Genomic DNA, 19,296 nt, shown 5'->3' with positions numbered 1-19,296 from the left:
TTGGGTGGTCCCAGCTGGGGAACTAATCTGGGCAGGGTTTTCTGGAATGTTGCAGAGAAGTTTGAAGCCCCCCGCTACCCGCTCCCTTGTGGGGCTGGGGGAGCCCCTTGTCTAACAGCCGCTGGGAACCTCGAGGTACCTCTCCCCCACCTGGCAGGGCCGGGACCACCGACCAGCCCAAGGGCAGGATGGGGTGCCACCAACCCAGCGGAGCCCCCACAGGCCAGGAAAGGGTGGGGCCTCCCTGCCATCTCATTGTTCCATCGCCCACTGGCCGCCCTGCCTGGAAGAAAGGAGGCAGGCGGCCAATTCCGGGCCTGGCAGCCGGGCGTCTGCCCACAAAGGCCTCCACGCCCCGCCCAGCAGATGCCAGCTCTTCCCGAGAAGGCAGAAGGGAGATCATTACTGGAGCCTAATTAACAAAGAAAAGCAGAGATAATTAAGTGGAGAAACATGTGGCTGGCGCTGGAATTGTGATTGCTTTAGAAACTTGAGAAAAGGATGCTTTTATTTTGAGCTCTCAAGAGCGTGGCTGAGTCGGAAGGGTGGAGGGCGGCGGGGCCAGCGCGAGGGGCGGGGGCGGGGCGGGAGGGCCTGGAGGGTGACCCTGCTCCACGTGACCTTGAAGCCCAGAGACAGCATTAGCTGATTCAAGATCAAGGACAGTGGGCGTTCTCCTGCGGCCCAGTGGGTTAAGGATCCTGTGCTGTCACTGCAGTGGTTGGGTCGCTGCTGTGGCTCAGCGTTTGATCCCTGGCCTGGGAAGTTCCACAGGGCATGGGTGCGGCCAAAAAAAGAAAAAAAATTAAATTAAATTAAGAAATACAAAAATTAAGAAAGGCAAATTCTAAAAAAGAAAAAAAAAGAAAAAAAAAAGAAAAGAGCAAAGACAGTAAGTTAACTTATCGAAGATCACCCAGCTCCCGAGGGGCCTGTGGGGGACTTTTCCCTGCTGGTTTTCAGTCCCTCGCCCCACCCCCCAATGCCCTCTGCTAAGGTCGACCCCAGGCCTGGCCTAGGTCCCCTTCTCCAAGAAGCCCACGCCTCACAGCACTGACAGGGGAGACCTAGCAGAGGCCCAATGGGGACAATGACAAGAGGTGCCATCCCATTTGGGGCTGGGGCCATTCTCTGTCTGCAAATGGGATCGTGGCCCTCTGCTCAAGTTTCTCAAACTGGGCCGCAGACAAGGCTGGGGGTGGCAGCAGGTAAGGTGGGATGATTTATTTTCTCAGCATAATATAATGTGACATAGTTCCTTAAATTAAAGCTCCAGTGAGAGTTTATGGGGTGGGGCCTTCTGAGATAAAGTTGGGGCCCAGCAGGGCTTGCGGGTGCTTGGGCTCTGGCCGTGGGGTCATCAATGAAAGAGTCTGCCAAGGCCGGGTCTGCACAGTCCAATCCACGCCACAAAGCCAGGCCTTCCAGGCCCACCACGCTCCGGCCTGGCCACCCGCCCCCTGGCCCTCCCACACACGGCAGCCATGGGTTCCTCCTCTCCTTGCCTTGGTGCTGCACCCCACAACAGCCCTGGCGGGGCTGGGGGCTTTTCCCCTTTGCAAGTGGGGAAAGTGAGGGCCAGGAAGGCAAACCGGATTTGCTGGTCACACAGGAAGCTGGCAGCTCTGCTCTGTCTGCAGAGCTGGAGCCCCTGCTCTGGGTAGGGAGTTGGGTGGAGGGGGCCCTGGCTGCTCCCCAGACAGTTTCCTCAAGCTGGCAGGGAGGGCTACACCGCTGGGATCCAAAGAACCAAACCAGGAGTTCCCTTGTGGCTGAGTGGGTTAAGGATCTGCTTAGTGTGTCACTGCTGTGGCTCAGGTTTGATCCCTGGCCCTGGGAACTTCCACAGGCCCCGGGCTTGGCTCAAGCAAAACAAAACAAAACAAAGAACCAAACCAAAAGGAGAGGAACCTTGTCTCTGGCCAGAAGGGACCTGGGGCGGGGCAGGGCAGCGGTGGGGACGCCTGGAGCAAGGCTGCAGAGGGAAGTGGGTGGGTGGCTGGGGAGGCTCCTCCCTGGTTCTAAAGGGCTGGGGGGAGTTCCTGTCGTGGCTCAGCAGAAACAAATCTGACCAGAATCCATGAGAACGCAGGTTCGATCCCTGGCCTGGCTCAGTGGGTTAAGGATCTGGTGTTGCTGTGAGCTGTGGTGTAGGTTGCAGATGTGGCTGGGACCTGGCGTTGCTGTGGCTGTGGTGTAGGCCGGCGGCTACAGCTAAAATTTGACCCCTAGCCTGGGAACCTCCATATGCCGTGAGTGCTGCCCTGAAGAGCAAAATTAATTAATGAATTAATTTAAAAAAATAAAGGGCTGGGGCTCCAGGCAGGCATAGGATGCACAAGCCAAAGGTAGCTGCAGCTGGCAGAGCCCTTCTTGCTGTCTCCTGCAGCCTCTCGGGTGAGTGGCTTCTTGGATGTGTCTAACAACGGGGAACTCACTACCTAACAAGGCTTTTTATTTTTTATTTTTTTTAAACCACCACTGTTGGAGAACAGTTCTAGAATGTTCATTTTCTGGATCCCTCTGGCGTTGCCCAGGACTCTACTCTGCTCTCCCCTTGGAGATTTGCAAACAGCTGCCTGACTCAGCTCTTCTTCCAGGCAAATCCCTTCACCTCCTTTCTCCAGGCTCCACCTCGCCTCCTCTGTTCCTTCACAGGCTCCTGTCCCTCAAGGTCCCTTGGAGGTCACTGTGCTCGGGAGCTCTGCCCTGGGCCCTCTGTGCTAAATAAACTCCACATTTGCCACAGTGGTGGCTGCAGCTGCCACCTCCGCCCAGGACACACCCAGCCCCAGTGCCACCCTGCAGGTTCTTGGCACTACTCAGGTCCTGCCAACGTGCTCCTGGGGAGAGACACCACCATCACCCTTCTGGAACCTTCTGCCCTCTCCCTCTCCTCCCACCCCACTGCCCCCTCTAGACCCTCACTCCACCCACCTCTGGATCCTGCAGGCCCCAGTGCCCCAGTTTTGCCTTCTCCCACCCACCTGGGTGGGTAGAAGTGAGGTTACCATGGTAACTGTAAGACAATACAAATCCCACCCTATCATTTCCTTGACTGAAAAAGCCTCCAGCGCTATCCCGGGAAAGCTTGAGTCACCAGGGTTTAAGTCAAGGCCTTGCAGGATTCCAGCGCCCTTCTCTCAGTGGCTTTTCCCCCTTTGCCCAGGCGCCAGAACCGGGTATGTGGACTTGGGCCCTGGGCTGACTACCCGACTGCCTCCTCCGGCCTCAGTGTGCTCAGCGGCAAAGTGGGAATGAAACCAGCATCTACCTCCGGGGCTTGCTGTGAAGATGCCACGAGGCTGTGGGTGAAATGCCCAGGGCCCAGCATGCCATGGGCACTCGGCGAAGACCGGATATGGATGGTCATTTCTTTTTTTTTTTTTTTCCTTGTTTTGGTCTTTTTGCCTTTTCTTGGGTCACTCCGGCACATGGAGGTTCCCAGGCTAGGGATCTAATCAGAGCTGTAGCCGCCAGCCTACGCCAGAGCCACAGCAACGCGGGATCCGAGCCGCGTCTGTGACCCACTCCACAGCTCACGGTAACGTCGGATCCTTAACCCACTGAGCAAGGCCAGGGATCGAACCCGGAACCTCATGGTTTCTACTCGGATTCGTTAACCACTGCGCCACGAGGGGAACTCCTAGATGTCACTTCAAGGCTCCCTGCCTGCGCAGGTGCCGCCCCTGGGCCTGGAACTCCCCCCAGCCTGCCCACTCCGCCTGAGGACCCTCAGCTCCTGGGGAGCTTTCCCAGACTCCCAGATGTGGGGCGGGAGTGGGGGGGAAACAACATTGAACCTGTACCACGGGGCTCAGAAAAGCCACACTGTTGCCATCATACTTCCTGGGGATCAACCTGTTGACAGAAAGGCCAAGCCCCTGACCCTCTGGTCTCCACCTCCTCCAGCCACTTGGCTCTTCCACAGTGTCCAGGGCACACATCCTTCTGGGTTCTTTCCCATCTTTAAGCCCTCCCTCTAGCACCTTCCTTTTTTTTTTTTTTTAGGGCCACACCCACGGCATATGGAGGTTCCCAGGCTAGGGGTCTAATCAGAGCTACAGCTACCAGCCTAAACCACAGCCACAGCAACACAGAATCCAAGCCCCCCCACGAGCCACACCACAGCTCACGGCAACGCCGGATCCTTAACCTACTGAGTGAGGCCCAGGATTGAACCTGCGTCCTCATGGATGCTAGTCGGGTTTGTTTCCACTGAGCCACAACAGGAACTCCCCCTCTAGGGCCTTCTGGACTCCAACCTAAAGTCCTCTTCTGCAGTCACCCTTCCTATGTCCCCCCTGTCCCCCTGTGGGCGGAGGGGCCCTGGCACACGCTCTCAGCACCCCATCCCCCCCTTCTCAGGGGGCTGCCCCCCTTCTGGCCGTTCTCCCCACCCTCTCGCCCCCACATCACTCATTTCTCTAAAATCACACCAGCACCATCCGCACCTCCGGACCCTCCCTCGTCCCATTTCACCCTGCAGTTCTCACCCCATTTCTCCTCTGCCCCAAAGGTGAATTCCACTCCTTCTCTCTTTTTACTCCTGATCCCAAGATTCTACTCAGGTCCCCTCTCCTCCCCGAAAATCAGCCCCTAGGCTGCTCCATCCTTCTGGACCCCAGACGGCAGTGGAGCCAGGTCACCATGCTTCTCCTTCAACAGCTTCTCACTCAGCTCCTGGGACGTCACACCCTCTGGGCGTTCACTTATCTCTCATCTCCCCAGGGCTCATCCTCAGACTCCTCCTGACTGTCCACACTGTGCCTCGCTGTGACCCAGTTACAGGACCACAATACGTGAAACACAGAAGGGCTCCGGCTGTATGTCTCCAGTGGGACTGCCTCTGGTTTGGAGACCTAGCTGCCTCCTCAACCTGTCTCCTTGGCTGTCCAGTTTACCCACCACTCAGAGCCTACCCCTGTTGCCCCTCCAGCTGCTTGGACAAACTCCTGATGCCATCCTTGGTCTCTTTCTTTCCTCACATCTACCACCAGCAATCCTGTTGGCCCAATTTTCAAAATATGTCCAGGACCCCAGGGCCTTTGCACTGACCAACTTTTCACAACCTAGATTTCGACATGGCTCACACTCTCTCTTCATACAGCCCTTAACTCCTGGTGGCCTCTCTAAAATTACCCTTGTGACAATCCTAACTCTGCTGTATCTCCAAGGCACTTGTCACTATCGAATATATTATTTGTTCTTATTTCTCTGTCTCCCCTAACTAGAAAATAAGCACCACAATGATAGGGATTTCTTTCTATTTTGTAGTCCCAGATCTTGCTTGGTATAGAGCAGGCAGTCAATAATTTTGTTTGTACAAATAAATGAACTCCAAGGATCGTGAGCCTAGAGGGTTAGACAAGCCAAATCAATGTTATAGATGCTGATAGCCAGAAGGGGGCAGCAAAGACCCATGCAGTGTGGATGAAAGGTCAGTGGGGTGGGGAGAGCCAGGGCAAAAGCTGTGTGATCTCCATCAAGACACTTAACCTCTCTGAGCCTGTTTCCTCTGGTTAAGATTGGTTTTGGGGGGAGATCAAATGTGCTAGCAGGGGAAAGCTTGGCAATTGGCAAATCATAAGCACGATAGGGATATTAGCTGCCCACAGTTTGAGGAGTTGCCCCAATGTCCACAGCTTGGAGACAGGGCTGTTATGTAAGTATGACGCACCCTGATGAGGGAACATTATAAAGTGTTTTTGTTTGGGGTTTTTTTTTTTGGGCCGTGCCTGAGGCATGCAGAAGTTCCCAGGCCGGGGATCGAACCCACACCATAGCAGTGACAGCACTAGATCCTTAATGGCTAGGTCACCAGGGAACCTCATAAAGGGTTTTACAGACATGGGAAAAATGCTTATGTTTTAAGTGTGTGTATGTAAATTTATAGAAAGAGCAAGGAGATATTCAATTAATGAGCTTGGGGGAAAATTTGGAAGAAATGTATCATCATAAAAAAGAAAAGCCATCTGGGCAGTTAGATTTCTGTATTTTCTAAATCTCCACCATGGGTATATATCCACCCGACCTACCAGAATGTTGTGCAGCTGTTGTTACACCAGCTACCTGGGCGGAGGGCCTTCCTTCCTTCGTCACGAGGGATCCTTCCCAGCTTTATCCTGAACAGCCCCCTTTGCTGCCCTGGGGCCTCGGGCCCCTCTGGATGTGAAGAGAGACCCACCTCGACTTGGGCACAGACTGTCCCCAGCCCCCTGCCTCTCTGGCCCCTCTTGGTCTCCCATTTTAACTCAGCGCCGCTACAGGTGGGGGGTAAGGCGGGGAGCAGGCTGGCCAGGTGGCAATGGTTTACACCGCTCCCAGGCCCCTCGGATCGAGGCTGGTCTATTTGGCCTCTTGAAGGCAGGCCTGGGCCTTGTTCTAGTACAAGTGGGGGGCCACCACCCTCTGGTCTCAGGTCCTCATCAAACTCCCTCTGGCCAGCAGGCCCACCCCCCAGGGATCCCGTGAAGGCCTTGGCCCACTGCTGCCCTGACCCGGAGCCTGTATCCCACCCACCGTCCTCCTAGGCTTGGTCTAAGCCCATCTTCCTCTCTAGCCAGGCACCTGTCCACTGCTCAGCATGAGCAGGAGAGGCTACCAGACACCAGTGGGGAAACTGAGGCCCTGAGGGCAGATGTGACCTAACTGGTTGGGACGACACCAAAGGCCCTCTGGGGTCACCTCTTTTGACCCAGAATAAAACCAGCACAGCAAGGGCCATACCCTCGCCCCACTTTGGGCTGGCCCACTGTTCCAGGCTGAGTTGCGAAAGCCCCAGATTTAATGACCAATTTAGCTTCAAAGCATACTTTCCTTCTTTAGAATTCCCCTTCTTGGCATGGTTCTCTTAGGAAAGGCTTCTAGGGGAGCCTTCGATAAATGACCTAGAAAATCTCAGAGCGATTCTTAACAGGGCCCCCCCCACCCCCCCAAGCCTCCTGTTCCGAGCGCCCTCCTCCCTCCTTGCTGCCTTCGCCTCTCCATCACCTCCTGCCACCCTCCCGCCGGCCCAGCCTTCCCCAGGCACGGGGCTGCTCCCAAGCAAGCCCGCTGCAGTGTGGCAGCGGCTGCAAGGGTGGGCCGCCCAGAGGTTCTAGGTCCTGGGGGAGCCTCGATGGATAAAACCAGGGGCATCTCTCTAACCACCTGAGCAGACAGTTGGATGTCTTGTGGGTGCCAGTCGGGCACGTGACATTCCAGACGTGAAGGGCTCCCCCTACTTCCAACTTCTGGGTGCTAGGAATCCTTCCAGAACTTGGACTCAAGCCTGGGGCAAACAGGGAACCTAAATGGACTGAGATTCAATTTCTGCCACTTTTTAATGGGGCTTCAAGTAGAATCTAGCCTGATTTTGGAAGAATAAAAAATACTTTAGGAGTTCTCTTGTAGTGCGGTTTACTGGCAATTGGTGTAGCAGCTTGGTTCGCTGCTGTGCTGTGGCGTGGGTTTGATCCCTGGCCCAGGAACTTCCATATGCTATGGGTGCAGCCGGAAAAAAAAAAGTTTACATGTCCCACATTTCTGAGTTTGTAGACAAAAGTCCACCTTCTCCCCCTTTTTTTCTTTTGTCTTTTTAAGGCTGCACCTGTGGCATATGGAAGTTCCCAGGCCAGGGGTCGAATCGAAGCTGCAACTGCCAGCCTACACCACAGCCATGGCCAATGTGGGATCCGAGCCACATCAGCAACCTACAACCACAGCTCACGGCAACGCCGGATCCTCAACCCACTGAGGCCAGGGATTGAACCCACATCCTCATGGATACTAGTCGGGTTCTTAACCCGCTGAGCCGTAACGGTAACTCCCATCCCCTATTTTTCAAAGAGGAAAGAAAAAGGAGTAAGTCTCCAAGTTGTCACTGTGCCCAGGAGAAGGCCTGCTGCTTTGCTCTGGCACACCACACCCTCCTTGCCGCTCTAGCTCCAGCCATCGGTGCCCCAGCCATGTGCGCCAGATAGCCCCTCTGCGCCCTGTGTCAGCATCAAACCCCATTCTGCTCACCTCCATGGCCCAGCTTAAGGTCACCTCCTCCAGGAAGCCTTCCAGGACCCCAGGAATAACAATAACAACTGCCATGCCCATTGGCTGAGCCCTTCCTGTCCCGTCTGGTCCAGGGCAGAGGTCTTTACAAACATCTCTCTCAAGCATCAGCAGGGGGAAGCCATCCTCCACTTGCCACCACTGCCCATCATCATTCACTCACATCACTTGGGGAGGCAGCTAAGCCCACCTCCACCTCCCCGAGGAGGAAGTGGAGGCTTGGAGATGCGGATACTGAGCCCAGAGTCACATGGTTAGTAAGAGGGCTCAGGGGGGTTTAACCTGGGTCTGAGCACCAGCCTGTGTGTCCCCATGGCCCCCACACCGCCTCAGCCACTCTCCCAAAGCAGATGATCTGTGGCCCCTCCACGGGCCCGGGGCACCTGTCTCCCCGTACAGCCCACCTTCCTCCAGGCTATGGCACCTGCTAACACCCCGCCTTCCTGATCTGACCTCCTGCTCCAATTCACCTTGAACCCCAGGATTTAATGACTAATTCAGCTGGCCCATATGTCGGGTTTGGCGACAGTGTGATAGACGGTTTGGGAACGGCTCTTTCTAGGGCAGGAGCAGCACCCAGCGATCTCTGGGGAACCCTCAGTGGCCCCTGTGAAACTGGACACCTTCCCAGCCCAGCGTGACAAGCGGCCTGAGTAAGCAAAGAGCTGGCCGGGCAGCCCGTCTGTCCCGGCCCCTCCAGGCTGACACTCAGGCCCGGGTGCCAATGCCTGGGAAGGTGCTGGCTGTTCCATCCTGAGGGCTGGCGCCAGGGCTGTGTTCCCATCTCCTCTTCCAGGCAGCCTGCCATCCTCTCCCACACCACATTTCCAAGGGCTCTCTCTGCACACACAGGAGCCAAAGGCAGGGCTGCAGGGTGGGCGGACCGGCAGAGAAATGGGGGGCAGGCGGGTCTGAGAATCCCAGGGCTGAGATTCAAGAAACTGCTCAAGCGGGAAGAGGAGCTGCCGAGCCCCCCGGCTGGAGGGTGAGCTGTGTCAGGGGAAGAAGTTGCCCTGAGAATGGGGTGAAGGCTGCGGGCCGCCTCTCCGACCCCAGGGTTTCTCCCCAAAGCCTGACGCTTGGTTATTCGGTGGCTGCTCTACGTTACATGCCGCCCGCCTGCAGCCAGTGGGCCCCCTGCCGGAGCCAATACCTCCTTCACTACAGGCAAGTCACTGAAGTTCTCTCGCCCTCCGTTTCTTCGTAAAAAGAGGACAGTAAAAGGTGACAGGGCAAAGCACTGACCCCAGCACATATCAGGTGTCATAAATGTCTTTTTCTTGCTTGCTTTTGCAAACCCATTTAAAGAAGCATACGTGTCCTGCTCCCCAAGGCATCTGGGCCTGCACTTCCCCGCCGGCTTCCTGGGGAAGCACTCACTTCCCCCTCTGTCATCAGCCCCGGCCCCGATGGCCCCCACCTGCTCCAGATCACAGGCCACTTGCTGGTCACATCTCTGAAACGTGAGCTCAGTTTCCCCCTGTTAAGTCAGGCTCTCGTGCCTCCATCACAGGTCAGATGAGTAAAGGAGAAGCCGCCCCAGTTCACTGCTGTAACCATGGTACTGCCTGGCCCTGCGAGGAACGGCCTCCAGAAACACGTGTGGAATGAACCCATGTGAAGCTGTCACCACAGGGGCGACACTTGGGGCTCTCTTGGCAAGGTTTCCTCGGGGCCACCACTGCAGCACGCTGCTGCTGTCACCTCCACCATCATCACCTTACGAACGTCATCGGATCGCGTTTGCACCTCTGAGAGTTCTAGAAACACACCTCTAGACCCTGCTGCCTACCCAGCTGAACGCCTGTCTCTCCTTCCCTCTCCTCCCAGCTCTGCAAGTCCCGCCGGCCTGAGGCCCAATCACAGCCTCCTTCCCCACGCCCCCTTCCTCCCCACACCCCCTCCACCCCCCTCCCTGGGGTCCCTGTAGCCGTCTGGCAGCTGCCACATCACTACAGGCTCAGGTGGGCCCTGGCCCCCTCCAGTCTGCCCCTTCTAAAGGAGCCCGCCGAGCCAGGCCTGGGCACAGGGAGTGAAAAGCTCTACACAGCGGGGTCAGCGGGCACAGAGGAGGGGGAGGAGTGATGTGGCCGTGACTGGGACTGTGACATTGGGTTCCCGTACTGCGGGCCTTCTGCTCCCAGCACAGCCTCCCCAAGGGCATGGGGCTGGCAGAGGCTCCTGATCGGGGAGGGGCAAGGCGGCAGCCCCCCCCCGCCCAAGCCCCTGTCTCTCCGCACACGGGCTCTGGGGTCGGTGGATGTCCCCCTCCCCACTCGCCACAGGGACAGCCTCTGCTCTTCAGGGTGTGGGAGGGCCAGGACACAGCCCAGGGGGAGGAAGTGGGGTATGGATGCCTTGGAAGGGGGTCAGGAGAGGCATCTTACAAAGTGGGTTGGATTCTCGGTACACCTTATCGCCAGGCCAGCAAGTTCCCACGCAGACACCCCTCCTGAGGTTAGAAGCCCCTTGCCATCAACCTCGGCTCACCAAGGCCCCTTCATCAGGGAAAGTGTGGGGCACGGACCCAGCCAGGCCCCTCCCTCCTGAATCCCAGCTGGGTGAAGTTTAAAAGTCGCCTGTGCCACCCTGCCAACCCGTTCTCTGTTGTGGGAACGGGGAACAGAAGGGCAGGGGCCTGGCTCCTGTTCCAGGGCATGGAATCTGTGCCCCCTGGTAAACTCCGTGCCAGTCTCTGGCCCCCAGCACCGTGGCAGGGCCCCCCACACCAAGCGGCCCCCCTCTAGCCAGTGCCTCTTACCAGGCTTTGGGATGAGTCCTTGAAAAGGCCTGGAAAAGAAACAGAGATGAGTGTGTCGGGGGAGGGCCTGGGAGCTTGTTAGGAATGCGGGGGCCCACCCCAGACCTGCGGAGTCAGAATCGGCCTTTTACCAGGCTGGTGCACGCGTGCGTGGGACCCTGGGGCAATGCAGGGGGCCCCTGTGCCCAAGAGCAAGGTCTCCCGCCGGCTCCACCCTGCTGGCTCGGAGAACTGGGGCACATCATCCGTCTCGGTGTCCTCAGTTCTGAGAGGGCCAAACGCCGCTCCCAGGGGGCTACGGGTGCAGCAAGCAGGAGCTGCGGCAGCCAGAAGGGGCCCCTGAGGGCTGCGCATGTTATGGTGGCCAGAGGGCTGGGGGCAGCTGGTCTCAGCTCTGTGAGGCCCCCTACACCCCGGCGGGCCTTCAGCCTCCCTTCCTCCAACCCCCGGGGACCCAGGAGGGTGCTGGGAGAGCCGCCTAGTCCAGTAGGGAGCACAGGACCACCCGGAGGCAAGGCCAAGGGTCGGTGGTGCCAGCCCCTCCCGTGCTGGCCTCCGTCCCCTGACTACCTGGTGACGGTGAACTTGATCTTGTCAGCCACTGCGAGGATCCTCTCCAGGTTCTGGGAGCCAAAGGTGCAGGGCTTCCGGAACGGGATTCCGGGGGGCAGCCCCTCAATGATCACCGAGCCCGGGTTACTCTTGATCCGCTTGTAGGGGACCTGGACCGGGTACTTGATGCCCAAGGCTTCCCCTGTGGACGAGAGGGACAGAGGAAGTGTCATCCGGAGCCAGGGCGTGTCTCAGGCTGTGCACACGAGGGCTGCCATGTGGCACTGCAGAGAGGCGCGATCAGCGGGGGACCAGGAGGCAGGGGGTGTGTTGTGCAGAGGGCCGTGGGGACCAGGAGTGTGGGTCTGTACCCAGGCCGGGCTGAGAAGGGGCCAGGGCACATGTGGCTTATGGCTGCTGGGGAAAGACAGGGGCTACTGTGTGTCAGTCTCATGGCCTAAGAATCTGAAAGCCATCTCCAGGATGGTACCTCATGGGCACAGCTGGCCCTACAATGCCTGCCCCTCCACCTCCATCTTCCCCTGGTTCAGGACCAGCCTGGCATCTGGGAGCAAGGGAGCCAGCCAGGGTGCGGCTCAGACCGCAGGGCCCTCTTTCCGTATCCAGGGCCTGGCCTCATTCCTGTCACCAACCCTTTGCACAGGGCTGTGACACGTCCGCCCCAGTAACTATATTTTGTCTCAGCAGGGGGCACTCCCGAGCCCACTGCTGATCCCTGCCTGGAGGCCTGCTGCCTGCTGCTGTGAGTGTCCATGGCTAATTGAGGTGGGGAGCACCATGGGAGCCCCCTCCTGGACCAAGGGCCAGACACCTTGAGGCGCTTGTTGGAAGCATCATGTTCCAGTGGTGCAGGACATGCCTTTATGAAGACGTGCTGCAGACATCTCCGCACTAGGAGGAATCTCGCACTAGGAGAGAGCTGAGCTTTTTCTGGGCAATAAACTAATGTTTATCTCATGGACACTGGCAATAGTATAGAAGGCCTCATTTCCCTTTTCACTCTGGCTCCTAGGAAACTCCGAGCCTGGTGCACACCCTGCTTCTCCCAAGTACAGAATTTCTGAGTCTTTGTGCCAGTGCTTCAGCTTGTTTGTTTGGTTTTACTGACTGATTGATTGCTTTTTAGGGTCACACCTGAGGCATATGGAAGTTTCCAGGTTAGGAGTCGTATTGGAACTGTAGCTGCCAGCCTACACCACAGCCACAGCAATGCAGAATATGCATCACATCTGCAACCTACACTACAGCTCACAGCAATGCTGGATCCTTAACCCACTGAGTGAGGCCAGGGATCAAACCCGCATCCTCATGGATTCTAGTCAGGTTCACAACCTGCTGAGTCACAATGAGAGCTCCTGTTTCGTTTTATTTAATGGAAATATAATTCATGTACCATAAAATTTACCCTTTTATCTTTTTTTTTTTTTTTTAATGGCCACACCTGCAGCATGTGGAAGTTCCCAGACTGGGGACTGAACCTGTGCCTCTGCAGTGACCCAAGCCACTGTAGTCGGATTCAAAACCCACAGCAGGAACTCCAAAATCTACCATCTTAAAGCATACAATCCAATAGTTTTGAGTGTCCCTACAGGGTTGTGAAACCATCACAGGGACTCCAGAACGTTTTCTTTTTCTTTCTTTTTTGTCTTTTTAGGGCCGCACTGGCGGCATATGAAGGTTCCCAGGCTAGGGGTCGAATCAGAGCTGTAGCCACCGGCCTCCACCAGAGCCACAGCAACGCCAGATCCGAGCTGCATCTGCAGCCTACACCACAGCTCACGTCAACGCCGGATCCTTAACCCACTGAGCAAGGCCAGGGATTGAACCCACAACCTCATGGTTCCTAGTTGGATTTGCACCACGACGGAACTCCCAGAACATTTTCTTTCTTTTTTGGCCGAACCTGCAGCATGTGGAAGTTCCCTAGGCCAGGGATCGAACCCGTGCCACAGCTGTGACAAAGTTAGATCCTTAACCTGCTGTGCTGCAAGAGAACTCCCAGAACATTTTCATCGCTCTAAACAGAAACCCCAGGAGTTCCTGTTGTGGCACAATGGGATTGGCAATGTCTTGGGAGACCTGGGGCTCAGGTTCAATCCCTGGCCTGGCCCAGTGGATCCAGCGCCCGTGCAGTTGCGGCGTAGGTGGCAACTACGGCTTGGATCTGATCCCTGGCCCGGAAGCTCCATATGCCACGGGGCGCCCAAAAAAGGGGAAAAAAAAAGAAAGGCCACACCAACTAGCAGTCGTGCCTCAGTCCTTCCCTCCACGCCCTGGCAACGACACTAATCCACTTTCTGTTTCTGGGGATTTCCAGCCCGTTTTAAATTCTTTCCCCTGACTCTGCTGCTGCTTTGCAGTTCACAGCCGACTGCGGAGAGATCCGTTTTGAAAAAAAAAAAAAAAAAAAAAAAATCAGACAGAAATGAACCTAAACCCATAATCCAGGAATGGGGGCACTGCCATCTTTACTTTCTCACTTCTCGCCTCTAAAAGGGCTCTTGTTACAATGACTGATGCCGCCATGTTGCCAAACATGGATATCTGCCCTCTTTTGGCAAAAATCCAACACAGACGACCACTCCCCACTCCCTGACGCCACCTTCTGGTGTCCATGATGCCTCGCTTCCCCAGTTTCCCATTCCTGGACCCTCCTCCCCTTCCTGGACTTGACCTCCAAACACAGGGCTCCTTGGCCTTCCGCATGGGTCCTCTTTGCGCTCCCAGGGGTATCTCCTCTACTCTCATGCTCTAATTTCTGCACCAAATCCAGAACCCCCCCCTCCCAAACAATAGCTCTGTCTTTCTACTCACCCCCTAAAAACTCAACACACCCAAATGGAACCCATCATTTCCCCTCTCCAAACTCCCCGCCACAGTGAGGGCACTGCCCCTTTGCCCTGGCTGGCAGTTTGGTGTCCAGTTGTCTCTGGCAGGTCCCGTGCTCCCCCCCGCCTCCCCCTTGTCATGGTGACAGGTTCAGGTTCAGGTAACCCAGGTTCAGGTAACCCAGGCTTAAGTCAATGACAATTGACTTAGGTCAATGAGCATGTGACATTTCTCTGCCATGGGGATTGGGTAAAGAAGGACATATGACTCAATGAGGACTGATGAGAAGAAACAGGGGGAGGGCTCAGGGAATTCCAGGAAAGAAACTATTTAGCTCCCTTGAAAATGCCCACGGAAAAGTCAGCTAGCTCTCTCCCTTCCTTCTGGAGGGTGTGGATGGGATATCTGGACCTGCTATGGCCATTCTGTTAGCAGGCGGGAAGTCAACCTAAAAAAATGCTGACACCATGGAAGACATCAAGGACATCCCTGAGCTGCTGGATCTAGCTGATCCTGAAGGCCACCCTACTGCTCAATTTCCTGAGCTATGGCCAATGGCACTGCCCAAAAACAGCTGCACCAATCGTTTTCCCATCTCACAGGTCCTCTTACAGCATAACACTCACTGACACCCCCCCATAAACGATGCGGTCGATGCCCCCTTCTCTTGTACTTGGGTGGGATTTTGTATCTGCTTTAACCAGTAGACAACCTCTGAGGCTGGGTCAGACACGGCAACACAGCTTCTACCTGGCTCCTTGAAGACACTCGGGAGCCCTGACCAGCAAGGAGGAAATCTACCTACCCTGGAGTTGCTGCACTGGAAAGCCCACGTGGGAGAGTCACACAGAAATCCAGAAAGATGCCCGAGGGGCCCACTGTGCCAAGCACCAGCTGTTTCCCCAGCCCTGGTGTCCCATGTGTGAGTGAGCCCAGCCGCCTTCTGCCTGAAACCTCTGCATGACAGACCCAGCACCAGAGCTGCCCAGCTCAGCTGGTCCCAAATTTCTGACTTGCTGACACCGTCAGAGATAATACATGGCCATGGTTATTTCAGGCAACTACCTTTTGGGGTGATCTGTTCTGCAGTCAAAGTACCTGAACCAAGAGGCAATTAACCCCCTTAATGGTGGAAGCCAGTTTGAGTTTATTTTTTTTACTTGAGGCCAAAAAGCATCCTAACTGATAAAGCTTGTTTCTCTCAAGCCAAGATGCAACCGGATGCCTCCACTCCCTCCGCTGCCCCTGCCCATTTTGCACCAGCGATTCTCCCTCTGAGGTACATCTTGACTTCATCGTCTAGTTTCCTGCAGCTTCCTGGCCAGGGCCTGCCTGAGCCATCCCCACTCTCGCCTCAACTACTGTTCCAGCCTCTGAGCTGGTCCCCCGGCTACTCACAGGCACTCACTCTCCTCACTACTTTTTTTTTTTTTGGCCGTGCCTGTGGCATGCAGAAGTTCCTTGGCCAGGGATAGAACCCTTGCCACAGCAGCAACCCAAGACACTGCAGTGACAATGCTGGATCCTTAACCCACTGAGCCACTGGGGAACTCCTGGAAGACAACTTTAAAAGGGCAAAGCAGAGGTCCTGTTGTGGCACAGCGGAAACAAATCTGACTAGGAACCATGGGGTTGTAGGTTTGATCCCTGGCCTTCATTCGGTGGGTTAAGGATCTGGCGTTGCCGCGAGCTGTGATGTAGGTGGAAGATGCGGCTTGGATCTGGCGTTGCTGTGGGGCTGTGGTGCAGGCCGGCGGCTACAGCTCTGATTCGACCTCTAGCCTGGGAACCTCCATATGCCGCAGTTGCTGCCCTAAAAAAGACAAGAGACAAAAAAATATATATATATATAAATATAAACAAATAAAATAATAAAAGAAAAGGGCAAAGCTACTTCCTTTACTTCAATCCCCCCAACAAAACACAAACTCGCTGTCATGGTTCCCTCCAAGGCCCTGGACAGCTGCTCTGTCTCGAGCCAGCTCCGTAGGGCCGTCTTCTCCCCAGGGCCTCCCTCATGCTTTTGCTTTTGCCTCCTTCCTAGGACAAGCCTCAGGGCCTTTGCACATGCCATTTCCTCAGCCCTTCCTTCACACTCTGACTGATTATTAACTGATTAACTTCACTCGGTTTTTCTTCAAAGAACCCTCCCCTGGCCTCCAATCTAAGGAAAGCTATTTTGTCTTGAACAGCCTGCTCTTTCCTGCATAATCGTGGAACAACGCCTCACTGTTACTGGACTCTGGGTAGAGGTGTTCGAGGCAGATGTCCCATCGCTGGTCCACAGGGCCTGTGAAAGCGGGGACTGTGTGTTTTCTTCACTGCTGTCTCCCCAGGGCCTGGCACATAGTAAGTGCTCAAGAAATATTTCAGTGGAGTTCCCGTCGTGGCTCAGTGGTAACGAACCCGACTAGTATCCATGAGGACTCAGGTTCGATCCCTGGCCTCACTCAGTGGGTTAAGGATCCGATGTTGTCGTGAGCTGTGGTGTAGGTCGCAGATGCGACTTGGATCCTGCATTGCTATGGCTCTGCAGCTGCAGTTCTGATTTAACCCCTAGCCTAGGAACATCCATATGCTATAGGTGCAGCCCTAAAAAGACCACAAAAAGGAAAAAAAAAAAAAAAAGAAAGAAAGAAAGAAAGATTTGTTAGCAAGGATGTGGTCTTTTCAAAGGGGACCACAGCCCGAACCGGGCCGTTCCTGCTTTTCTCCCTGCCCAGCCAGCTTCCCTCCCGCCTGGGCGCCCCGGCCTCTCCCAGCCTCACCGTATTTCTTATTGAACAGATCCTGGACTTGCTCCCGCAGCGTGTTGGCGATGTCGATCCGGGAGAGTCTGGCGTCGTAATTTTCTGCAAGGCGAAGAACAATTACGGATTTGGGCTGTTCAATGAAGAGGCACTCAGTGACTTCCAAGGAATGCGATTTTCTAATTAGGGGCAACTCCTCCTCGGGCAATTATCTGCTCCTTGGAGTGGGCCCCTCGGAGTCCTCCAGCTCTAACGTCTTGATGGAGATGGGGGTTTTTTTCCGGAAGGACGTACACTGTTGCGACAACAGTGATGAGTCGGAAATTAATTGTTGACATTTGAAAAACCACACCAAACCAACCTGGAGGTGAGAGGCTCTGTGAAGGGGAGCCGGCCCCTGGCGGGTGGGGCAGTGGGGAGGGGGGAGCCGGCCTGGCAGCTCCCCACGGTCACTCACTCACCCAGAGGGGATGTGTTAAGGAGCCGGCGTGTCAGCACCTGCCACAAGGCGCCTGACCTTGGGGAGATGAGAGCCTGGCACTGCCTTGTGGGAAGAGAGCGATGAGTGGGGGGAGGGAGGGGATGGATCTCTGGGCAGCTGGACCCCAGTCTCCTAAGAGGGCTGGGGGTGCAGAGCCGTGGGGTGAGGTGGGAACACAACCTCCCCCCCCATCATAGAAAGTTCCAGCTGCCCGGGAAGGAGTGAGAGGCGAGGCAGTAAGCAGGTGCCCCTCTGGGATCTGGGTCCTATCTCCCTGGACGCCGCCACCCCCCGGCGCTGGCCTTTCCTGTCACTGGTCTGGCAGTAATGACCCAGGGCCACCTGGGGAACACCTGCCCTTGGCGAAGCACAGCCACAGCCCTGCGCTGCCCAGGGACTGCTGTTCTCAGCCACCCGCAGCCTCCCTGATGCTCCACTTGATCCTTTTTTTTTGCTCTTTAGGGCCCTCCCCGTGGCATATGGAGGTTCCCAGGCTAGGAGTCGAATCAGAGCTGCAGGTGCCAGTCTACACCACAGCTCACGGCAGCGCCAGATCCTTGACCTGCTGAGCGAGGCCAGGGACTGAACCCACAACCTCATGGATCCCAGTTAGGTTCATTACTGCTGCGCCACAACAGGAACTCCCTGCTTCTGGTTCCTGCCTCATTCCTCTACCCAAGCTCTCCCCCATCTTCCAGGGCCCCCCTCCACACTCACTTCCTCCCCGCCACCTTCTTAGCCCTCCTCTCCTCGGATTTCAAAGCGCTATGAAGAGCCTGGCTGACTGCCTCATTCAATGAGGGCAGGTCAGCTGCCACCCCAGATGGCCAGCAGGCTGGCTCCTGTGCCCTGTACTCTGTCCTCCCCAGCCCCCCAGCGCCCCCATCAGGAGCCTCTCACTCACAGCTGGCCAACTACAGCCCTGCCCGGCTGCCTGCCTCATCTGCCTGCTTTGCTCAGACCCCCAGGGCCCCGAGGTTGGCAGCCAGCCCCTCCCACCCCCAGCCTGGCCCTCCAAGCCAGGTCAGGGTCATGGCACTGGGACAGCGGACCCCATCCTGAGCTTCAACCTTACCTTGAAAGCCCTGCCTCTTCAGGCTCTCGTCCACAAGAGGGTCCCCGGAATCCCTCTCTGGGGGCGGGGGGAGGGGGAGAGAAGCCAGGGTGAGCAGGCAGCTCCTGGGACCCAGGACAGAGGTGGTGTCTGGTGTGGGCAGGCAAACCCGGTGGGGAGGGTGGTGGGGGATGCCAGGGGACACAGGACCAAGTTGGAGGAAGCAGGAGGAGGCGTGGTGGCAGAAGCCTGGGGCCCCTCCCCCGCCCGGCCAGCACCTCCGCCCATGACCCCAAGCAGGGTACCTTGGGTGTCTGTGAGGGGCTCTTTGACTCCTTCTGTGAGCAGCTCAGGCCTGCAAAACACAAGTGGGGCTATCACCGAGGTCCCTCCAGGCCTCCCGGTATGGCTCAGCTCTCCCCTCCCTGGGCCTCAGTCTGCACATCTGTACAATGGGTGCTCCTGGCTCTGGACAGTCCAGGTCTAGAGCCCCGTCCCCCAGGCAGCTGTCCTGCCAGACCCACGTGCTGGGCTCTGAAGATCTAGCAGTGAGCCAGACCAGCCTAGTCCTGGTGGTTCCAGGATGCTGTTTAACTGCCACCGGCCAGGGTCAGAGCGTGTGGTCTGGGGGGCTTCCCACGGAGCTGGTTTGAAGTGCAGAAGCGGTCAGGGCTGATGATGTGGCAAGATCTTGGAGGGGTAGGCGAGGTCTGAGGTTTCTGGCTGACACTATTTCACTCCGGAGTTAGGGGCCTTGGGGACCAGGCCCGGCTCTGCACTGATGTCTGTTACCGCCACAGAC

At 56.4% G+C, this 19,296-nt stretch overlaps 1 protein-coding gene across 4 annotated transcripts in view; it reads right to left on the bottom strand.

Moving 5' to 3' along the window:
* The window catches only part of GTF2IRD1 (GTF2I repeat domain containing 1), a 116,613-nt gene that overhangs the window by 22,732 nt on the left and 74,585 nt on the right, over positions 1 to 19,296 (bottom strand). For 3 of the 4 annotated variants that reach the window (XM_021086345.1, XM_021086348.1, XM_021086347.1), the window contains 5 exons: positions 18,800 to 18,849; positions 18,516 to 18,572; positions 16,978 to 17,061; positions 11,378 to 11,561; positions 10,808 to 10,836 (listed from right to left, as the gene is read on the bottom strand). In XM_021086345.1, coding sequence (XP_020942004.1) covers positions 10,808 to 10,836; positions 11,378 to 11,561; positions 16,978 to 17,061; positions 18,516 to 18,572; positions 18,800 to 18,849 — 404 coding nt within the window. The remainder of the gene's footprint in view (positions 1 to 10,807; positions 10,837 to 11,377; positions 11,562 to 16,977; positions 17,062 to 18,515; positions 18,573 to 18,799; positions 18,850 to 19,296) is intronic. The other variant, XM_021086346.1, reaches the window with a different exon arrangement.

Source organism: Sus scrofa, chromosome 3, assembly GCF_000003025.6.
Source record: "Sus scrofa isolate TJ Tabasco breed Duroc chromosome 3, Sscrofa11.1, whole genome shotgun sequence".
Classification (NCBI taxonomy): domain Eukaryota; kingdom Metazoa; phylum Chordata; class Mammalia; order Artiodactyla; family Suidae; genus Sus; species Sus scrofa.
This window is presented reverse-complemented; position numbering and strand designations above follow the sequence as displayed.